The sequence below is a fragment of the Arvicola amphibius genome, chromosome 1, assembly GCF_903992535.2.
Source record: "Arvicola amphibius chromosome 1, mArvAmp1.2, whole genome shotgun sequence".
NCBI classification, from domain to species: domain Eukaryota; kingdom Metazoa; phylum Chordata; class Mammalia; order Rodentia; family Cricetidae; genus Arvicola; species Arvicola amphibius.
Window position 1 is genome coordinate 110,421,295 of NC_052047.1, and position 9,898 is coordinate 110,431,192.

The 9,898-nt window shown below is 47.4% G+C and overlaps 1 protein-coding gene across 1 annotated transcript; it reads left to right on the forward strand.

The window, feature by feature from the left end:
• The first annotated feature begins 438 nt into the window (after window positions 1–438).
• On the forward strand, window positions 439–8,896 carry Eif3f (eukaryotic translation initiation factor 3 subunit F). Its single transcript, XM_038311336.2, has 8 exons — window positions 439–818; window positions 5,332–5,402; window positions 5,623–5,702; window positions 6,019–6,156; window positions 7,420–7,511; window positions 7,898–8,034; window positions 8,139–8,252; window positions 8,670–8,896. The coding sequence occupies exons 1-8, from the start codon at window positions 440–442 to the stop codon at window positions 8,745–8,747; spliced, it is 1,089 nt and encodes a 362-aa protein (XP_038167264.1). The 5' UTR covers window position 439; the 3' UTR covers window positions 8,748–8,896.
• The last annotated feature ends 1,002 nt before the right edge of the window (window positions 8,897–9,898 follow it).

Consider the following 9,898-nt stretch of genomic DNA (forward strand, 5'->3'; position numbering starts at 1 on the left):
AGAGAGAGAGAGAGAGAGAGAGAGAGAGAGAGAGAGAGAGAGAGAGAGAGAGAGAGAGAGAGAGAGAGGCCCCTTTAAAGGTCACTTTGACTTTTAATATCCAATTTAAGTCTAAAACAAGAATTGCGACCTTTACGCTAATCTGTACCGCCATCTGGTGGCAACCGTGTAGATTGCTAGTTGTTTCTCCACCCACCTCACAACACACGCCTCAGTCGCTCCCAAAGTTACTAGGAACTACTTTGGCCTGCTCCTCACTGAGTGTGCATCGGACAGAAATTAAATACGCACAGAGCTCACTAAAATTTACAACCAGCCGGAAATTTCAGTGCCCAATAGTCATCCAGAGCGGATTCACGTGGTACAAATTCAGCCAACCAGGTTCTCAATACTGTACGGCTCACTCCCTTCCGTTCTGGGCTCCTTCTTTCTCCGCAAGATGGCATCTCCGGCCGTACCGGCGAGTGTCCCTGCTGCCACTGCGGCCGCAACCCCGGCGCCGGCTGCCGCTGCAGCCCCAGCTGCCACCCCGACAGCGCCCACGCCGGCTCCGGCGCCGGCTGCGACTCCCGCTGCGGCCCCGGCTCCCGCCTCGTCCTCCGACCCTGCGGCCGCTACGCCTGCGGCCCCGGGCCAGACCCCGGCCTCGGCGCCAGCCCCTGCGCAGACGCCGGCGCCCTCACAGCCTGGGCCCGCCCTCCCAGGGCCTTTCCCCGGCGGCCGCGTGGTCAGACTGCACCCGGTCATTTTGGCCTCCATCGTGGATAGCTACGAGCGACGCAACGAGGGAGCTGCCCGGGTTATCGGTACCCTGTTGGGTGAGTGCTGGAAAAAGGACTATTTTCTTCCCGTTCATCTCTCTCGTCCCATCGCTATTGAACTCTTAACCTGTTTCTCTTTTGCACTTTCTTGATGTCGCTTGCCTTCCCAAGTGACTTGAATCCTGCCGAATCGCTGTTATGTTGAGCGACAGAAATGTGCAAGGAGTAGGTATGAGCTATTAAGTAGTGTGTAATTTTATATTCCTATTAGCGAAGTACGGAGAGTGCTTGTTGCCAAAAATGAGCTCAAATGCCAACAGGAAGTTAAAAGCTCTTGACTCTTTTAAGCACAATACACACATTTTCCCTCTTATCCGCTGACTAACCAACCCCCTGCCCCCACACACACACGTACCCACCACCCATGTATAAGAAGAGGATCTGTCAAAAGCTTCCCCCAATTCAACAAGTTAACGAGGTTTGTTCAGAACTGATTCCGGATATATAATATTTTGCTTTCCTGAACTTTTAAGACAGCCACTCCGTCCCAAGGACCTCCCTCATGCTAGTTTCTCGTGGATTAAAAGCTGTATCTGGTCAGGTCCCAGTTCCTGCCCCCACCTCACTCGCCTCTGAATTTCCATGTGGACGCAAACAGTAGTATGACCTGTTTACAAGCAACCTGAAAATGAAGAGTGGACCTGTCTTTGCCTGTGTTACAGATTTGGGGACGTAGATAGTTTATGTTAAAGTGGTTTGTAAACTGAAAAGCACTGAAGACTGCAATTACCTCTCTCTCTCTCTCTCTCTCTCTCTCTCTCTCTCTCTCTCTCTCTCTCTCTCTCTCTCTCTCTCTCGGGACTTGCTTGCACTCTGCCTTAGTAACCGCTCTTAAACACTGGCCTTTCACTCTAGTTATGTCCATAACTGGGGGGGAGGGGGCGGCTGGTCAAAACAGGATTTCTGTAGCGTTGGGGCCTGTCCTGGAACTCGCTCTGTAGACCAGGCTGGCCTCAAACTCAGAGATCCATCTGCCTCTGCCTCCCAAGTGCTGGGATTAAAGGCGTGTGCTACCACCCCGCCTGGCCTGTCGGAACTGTTTTAGCAGACTGTTTTCATGTTACAGAAAGCAAGTAATGATTGACACACCTCGGGTACGGCAGCTGTTGGTCTCCCTCTACTACAGGAGGGCAGACTAGCACACCATACATTTCTTTGACAGTGTAGTCCTTTACAGAAACTTGAGTTGATACATTGTCTCATCAAAACACACTTGCATTTTCTTCGCCACAAGTATCTTCTCTGCTCTCCATCATTTCAATTCCACAACTATAATCCTAACTTCCATCTATTTTTAACCTCTTGTGGTGTGTTAGTATTCTGGAACTGCCATACTGTGAGCGTCTATAACCAAAATGTTTGCATCGGAGACTTGCCTCTTAACAGAGTATGCAATCTAATTTTCAGTCTGTGGAGCTGTTTACATGGAGGAATCAATGTCTACCAAAGTTTATGTTGCGCCACGTTGATCTTAGCAAGGCAGCTGTAGTCTCTGAATTCTCCGTCAGATTGAATCCTGCTCGGTGCTCCACCGCTACAAAACAGTTGAGTTGTTGATGGAAAAACAAATGAAACGATATGTGCTTGATAGGAACTGAGACTTTGGGGTTGACATTAATTTGCAAAACACTTTGTTTGGCTAAGTGAAATCATTGGTGACTCTCATGTACCATAAAACTGCTAGGTACTTAGAATTCAAAGTCAATCAAAGGAACACTGTTGTAGCCTTAAACTCGAGGCGGAAACAGTCCCTGTACTGTAGATGTGGTGACTCTCTGCTAGTATGCTGTCCTGTGGAAACACTGAGACAGCACTGTTTCAAAAGGTTGTGAAGGACACAGAGAAGATGTGAAAGTTCCTGGCAAGGCGTGACACATTTTCAGGGTGAAGTCAGTCCTTCAGTGGACAGTGTCCATGTGTGCTTCCCAAGGAAGCAAGACTTGACTTTACAATTTTCTATTTTACAGTAAGACCTGACTTAATTATTTTCAGTGAATATACCCATAGGGTATAGTTCTTTGTAAGCACTAGTAAGTTCAGTGTTCTTTATCCTTTAAACAAAAACTTTAACTATTCAAATTATAGAGCATAAAGATTATGTTTTAAATACCATAATTTTGAAATTTTGGGGAATACTAACTTTTTAATCCCTGAATCTCAAAAAACAAATAACATGCCAGGAATTTGAAAACTGAAAAATTTGTTTTCACCTTATAATAGTTCTAAAATGTATCACAGTTGAGAAACAAACATTGTTTTAATTTAAAAATGAAACAAAATTTTAAAAAGACAGCTCTTGGCAAGTCCACTGCTTGAAGAGGTCAGCATGCCCCACTCATGAGAGGGTGGCAGGAGGGGACACCCTTGGTGGTTCTGGTTCTGGACACCTGCCTCTGCGGCAGGAGGCTCTTGAGCGGCACTCACTCCAAAGCCGGAAGACGGGAGAAATGAGAGTGCGGTTGCTTTGTGGAGAGTAGACCTGAGCCGGGCAGTAAAGAAACAGCACTTGAGAAGTGGGGCCACGGGGGACGGAGAATGGAGAGCTAGGAAATAGAGATGGCAGGACGCAGCATGAGCAGAAGTGCAGCTTCAGCTGTGCACAGAAGAAAGGAAATAGAGTTTGACTTGGGCTTGGTATGTATTCCTTCTGAGATACCATTGAGTGTGGCGGTGGATTTGTTAAGTTGAAAATGAGTGAGAAAAGCTGCCAAGGTGGTTCACAAGCCTGACCTTCTTTTAATTCATGGAACCCACGTGGTGGAAGGAGGAAACGAACTCCTGCAGATTGTCCTCTAACCTCCACAGGCGAGCAGTTGCCCGTGCACACCCACAATCAATCTATGTAAAGGAAAGACAGGATTTAACAATAAATGGAGAGAATGTAAAGAGATGTGGTCAAGCATGTGTTGGCCACCAGGAGCCAAGAAGTAACTGAAGTCATAAGGCGGATGAAATCACCTCACAGAGATTGGTGGCGATGTTTAAAAAAAAATAAGTTGGGAAATACTTTTAGTTTTGTGGGCAGTCTGCCACAGCTACTCAACTCTGCCTTTGTAGGGAAAAAAGGTAAAAAATAATGCATAAGAGATTGGGCAAGTAAACATTTATCAGCTGAAATGTTTCTGGGTCAGGACTTGACCTAGAAAAGGAACATAGATCAAAAACTAGGAACACTAAGAATGCGGAGCCAGCAGATTAGGAAGAGAGAAAAATTGAAGAGACTGGTTCCGGAGAACTAAGGGACCTACGACTCTGAAGTGGAGGAAGCAGTCATGACGGTCAAATGCTGATGAGTGGTCCGGTGAGAGGATGTGTGCCTGCAGGTTTAAGAACATACATAGGGGGCTGGAGAGATGGCTTAGAGGTTAAGGGCACTGGCTGCTCTTCCAGAGGTCCTGAGTTCAATTCCCACCAACCACGTGGTGGCTCACAACCATCTGTAATGAGATCTGGTGCCCTCTTCTGGCCTGCAAGCAAACATCCAGACAGAATGCTGTATACATAATAAATAAATAAATAAATAAATAAATAAATAAACAAACAAACAAACAAATATCTTTAAAAAAGCATACATAGTTCAGAAAGCAGAACCATGTCAGACCAAACCACTAGCAGGGACGTGTTACAGTAGGGGGTGAGAGCTTGGGAGAAGGTGCCAGTACATTAGAAGAGAGTGAAGTTGGCGTCCATGGCTTAGTGAGACCCAGGAACTGATGTCTGGTAGACTCACAGGGAGAGAGGTGATGGATGGACTGGCTGCTCTAAAGGGAGGTCCAGGTAGTGCCCTGAAGCTGTGTTTGCAGTGACATTAGACAGTCTCAGCGAGCTGTGCAAGCCAACATACAGGGAGAAACCCTAGAGCAGCGGGACCCCTTTGGGGGTTGAACATCGCTTTCACAGGGGTCACCAAAGGCCATCAAAAAACAGATATTTATATTACGGTTCATAACAGCAAAATTACAGTTGTGAAGTAGCAATGGAATAATTTTATGGGTCACCACGACATGACAGTCGCAGCTCTAGGAAGTTTGAGAAGCACTGCTCTAGAGAGCGAAGAGTGAGTATTCCGGGGAAGGGCTGGGCGTGGACAATAGCAGCCAAGGGAGACCTTCCTTGGTGACAGGAGGAAGAGTTTGAGTTCTCTAGAAGATGCTGATTCTGTTTATGCGGAGCTGGGCACTAATGTATTAGCTTGATGTTTGTTGACTTTGAGGAGAACTCCAAATGTATTTCAGAATTAGGAGTGGAGATAGCCCTTAGTTGATAGAGCGATAGAGCACCTGCCGACTATGCATGAAGCACTGATTTCAGTCCTCACCACATAAACCAGGCGTGGGGGACACACCAGGAATCCTAGCACTTGGATACTGGAGACATAAGGCTCAGGAGTTCTCAATCATTTGTGGTTACAAAGGATCCTGGCTCCAAAAACAAAACAAAAATAGGGGAAAAGTAGTCGTGCACTGTGGAACCGCAGGATTTTGTAACACCTGGCCATTCTCTATTCCAGGAACTGTTGACAAGCACTCGGTGGAAGTCACCAACTGCTTTTCAGTGCCGCACAATGAGTCGGAGGATGAAGTGAGTTGAGTGGCTTTCAGCAGCCCCTGTGCAGTTTCTAGCATTCATGTGCTGGCTGCCCTCAAGGCCCCGCAGTGCTGTGTCCATAACCCGAGCTGCAGGCAAAGCACAGCTTCCCCTGTCCACTCCCGGGCTTCTTCATCTGCTGGGGTGATCATTCTTCCTGTTGAGTTTTGGTATGTGCTAGCTTTTTAACGTCCTCTCCTGCCATCTCTCTTAGGTGGCTGTTGACATGGAGTTTGCCAAGAACATGTATGAATTGCACAAAAAAGTCTCCCCAAATGAGCTCATCCTAGGCTGGTAAGTTGAGGGGGGTAGGTGGATGGAAAAGTCTATTGAGGGGCAGTCTTGTTTGTCATCAGACTAGATCTTGTCTCACCTTTCAGAGATACAGTATTCAAAACATAACCTTGAGCCTATAAATTCAGTATTTTAATGATAATTCTGATCCTATAAAGTCAAGAATATTTGTTTTAAGTTATAGCTTTTGCTATTGCAAAGTTTGTTGACACTGTTCATTACTGCTGACATAGTGTTGGGACCCCAGAGACACCCACGCCACTATTGTATTTTGTATTGGCACCAGGTGCATGCATCTGTAACTGCTGTTTTCCAGGTATGCGACAGGCCATGACATCACAGAACATTCTGTGCTGATCCATGAGTACTACAGTCGGGAGGCCCCAAACCCCATTCACCTCACTGTGGACACAGGTCTCCAGAATGGGCGCATGAGCATTAAGGCTTATGTCAGGTGAGTCCTGGGCAATAGGGGCATTTCAGGTGACCCGTTATGCCTGGATGACATCCCACTCCTGCCCCACTCTGTAGCTCGTTGTCTCTTCAAGAGCTTCAATCCTCCTTTGACAGCTGTCATTAGAGAAGGTTCTGAAGCAAAGTCTGACCCCGTAATTTATACTCGCTGGTCCTACGTAAACTGGAGCACTTGTTGCCTGTGACCACTCCTAATGGTAGTGCCTTTAGTTTTTCATTATCTGAGTTTGCTTTCTGTGGCTGTAATAAACTCTGACCAAAGCCAACTTGGGAAGGAAGGGGCCTATTTCGCCCTACAGGTGACATCTGTCATTGAGGGAAGACAGGGCATGCACCTGAAGCAGACCACAGAGTAATGCTCCCTGGTTGCCCTGGCTTGTTCAGGCTGCTTTCTCCTGCCACCCAGGACCACCACCACCTATATCCATCCTCCATCCAGCAAATGCCCCACAGACTTGCCTAAGGCTGCTCTAGTGGGGAAAAAAAGAAGTTCTTTCCAGATGACCCTAGTTTATGTCAAATAGATAAAATAATAGTAATAATTTTTAAATTTTATATTAAAAAGCCCTAACCAGCACATTCATTATTCCTAGAATCTAGCATAGTATTTATAAGCTAGAGAATGCTGGCCTTGTTTAAGCACATCTTTTGAGCTGGGATTCAGTATACTTTTAGACGATAGCATTGCAGTATTGACGCAGAACTTGCTGGCAGCTACAATGCCATCTGTCAGGACTTCCTGGGAAGGCTTTAGCAGCTGAGGAAGGAAGAGTACTACAGCTTGAGCCTGTTGATAGGCACTGAGCCCTCTCCTCACCCCCTTTTTAGTCTCTACAAATTCAGCCTCTCAGAATCCATATGAAAATACAGAGTTGAAATAGGAAACACAACTTCAGTGAAGTTACTTCTAGCGCCCAGTCCAGTGGTTTGGGGCATAAGTCAGTTTGGTCTTTTAGTGATAATGAGAGGTTCAGACCCAGAAGAAGATTGCTTCGGTGTGTCTGTTTTCCCTGAAGATGGGTGTCTAGGCAGCCAGGAACATCCAGGGTCCTGTCCTCATTACTTGCATTATAGGGCAAGGCCAAAGAGGATAAGAAAAGTTTATTCTGAAGATGTTTCTAAGACAGTCCTGGCCTTCTCAACTGGACGGTATTGTCCTTGTAGCTGTGATGCTTTCTAGCCTAGTCTGGACATAGAAACTACTCCCAAGGGCATCTGGTTACCCTTTCTTCTCCTTCCCCAGCACGTTAATGGGTGTCCCTGGGAGGACCATGGGAGTGATGTTCACACCGCTCACAGTGAAGTACGCGTACTATGACACTGAACGCATTGGCGGTGAGTTTCCTTCCCCCACTCTGCACACCTAGAGATCCCAGGCTGATTCAAGAGGGGGAGCTGTTTCTCTGTGGCAGAGATGGAGGGAGGGCTTGTGTAGCTTACAGAACACTGTTCAAGGTTCATGCTGACAGAAGTTGAGGATTGTTCAGGGTAGGACATTGTCAGTACCACAGGCTACATAATCTCCATAAGAAGCCAGCATCAGTAGTTAAACAAGCCAGGTAGAGGAGCTGAGCTTTCCAAATAAAGAAGAGTCAGTGCGTAGAAACCAGGGATTTGGGGGAGCTGGGGAGCTCTGTGTCCAGAGTGGGTGGAGAGAGTTAGTAGGTGGTTAATGACCTCTTTCCTCTTGCCATGACTAAGTTTTCTCTGCACGCCCACAGTCGATCTCATCATGAAGACATGTTTTAGCCCCAACCGGGTGATTGGACTCTCAAGTGACCTACAGCAAGTGGGAGGGGCCTCAGCTCGCATCCAGGATGCTCTGAGCACTGTGCTGCAGTATGCTGAGGATGTGCTGGTGAGACGTGGGGAGGAGAAGCAAGGGAGGCTGACAACCTGTGGGCCTGCTGGCGACATGGCAGTCCCTAACAGTGCCTCACCGAGTCTCTGTTTTGTGCTCAGTCTGGAAAAGTGTCTGCCGACAACACTGTGGGCCGCTTCTTGATGAGCCTGGTTAATCAAGTACCGAAGATTGTTCCTGATGACTTTGAGACCATGCTCAACAGCAACATCAATGTGAGTCATGGCTGGACCGTGGAAGTTGGGTAGACAGAAGGCTGCAGTGCAGTCCAGGGTGGAGGCAGTCCAGTATGTCCAGAGGGTCTCCTCCCCTGAGTGGTTGTCTGAAGTACTGGTATTGCCATGACCTGTTAACTAGACTCAGGTAGAAGACTTGCTAAAGTCCAAGGTAACAGAGACAATTCTAGTTTCCCCACCTGTGTTCACAGGACACACCCACCCATACTTCACAAGTCTCCACTCCATCCCCGATTCTATAAGCATCAGTAGAGAGGATGGCTTCCACCTTCAACCTCTGCCCAGTCTTCCCCAGCTGGCATTTGTTTGGGACTCTGCACAGCCAGTGTCCACAGTGGAGCGGCCAGCAGCAGACTTCTGTCCCCGTTCCATTCGCTGTTTTCATTTGTCTTTCAGGACCTGCTGATGGTGACCTACCTGGCCAACCTCACCCAGTCACAGATTGCCCTCAACGAGAAACTTGTAAACCTGTGAAGGAGCCCCAGGAGGCTCTTGTGCTGGTCTTGGTTTCCACCACAGGACTAGGCTGAAGTGGAGGCAAAGGGTGTCTGTGTCTTGAGTCACAATGACTCAGTCAGCTGCTTGGGACTCCTAATAAACATAGCCTACCTTTTGTAAATGAACTTTATCTGATGTGACTTTATTGTTGGCTGGGAAGAAGAAAAGTGTTCTTGAGCTCACAGAAGCCAGGGAGTGGGCATTGGAGGAGACGCTGGTTACATGTCAGCATGACTCATCAGCAGTAGCTGCTCCCACAGCCCAGGCTCTGTTAGCGTCACCCGCGCCACACAGATGGCCTTCTTGGCACAGTGGCTTTATAGTCATACTGTTTTTACTCTCAGGATCATAGCAAATGGAATCTCCAAAATTGTTTATAGGGGTGTGTGTGTGTGTGTGTGTGTGTGTGTGTGTGTGTGTGTGTGTGTGTGTTTTCATTTTTTGTCCTCCATAGCATCTTACCAGATGGCAGTCCGGGGCTTGTCTTGTGCATACTTTGGAAGAACTTTATGGGCGCACGCCTCAGCCCTGGGACCCACGAGCCCATCTTCATGGTGAGGAATATCTGCTTTAGCAGACGGTTTGATCTGGAAAGGTGTCCTCATGTATACGGTGTGCATGTGCCTAACCAAACCAAAAGCCAAAGAATGCTGAACTTAAAAGTCAGTAGTGGTTGGTCACCTTAGAGGTGGAGGGAGGCGGGCGAGTAGAAGCACGCGCAGCAGGGTAGTGACTGGTCTAGTGTGACAGCGGCAGGTGAATGTGTCTAAATAGAGCCAAGTATGAATTGATGATGGTGTGTTTTTCATTATTGCCCAGTTTGGTTCTAGACATCAGACATTGTGTTTAAATGAGAGAAAATACATTGAAAATAATGTGGAAAAGAGGGTTTCTGTTTTTTAATGTTGTCTAGTTGATACAGTGGAAGAAAACGAAAATGCTAATGAGACGCTTGGGACTCTGGTTCGGTAGAATGCCTAGGGTGCATGAAACCCTGGAACGGGGCCGGGGAGTTGATCCCCATAAAATTGGGTGTGATAGCACACTTGTAATTCCAAGAAGGGGGCAGGAGAATCAAAAATTGAAGCTTACCCTCAGCTGTGTATGAGTATGACACCTCCCTGAAC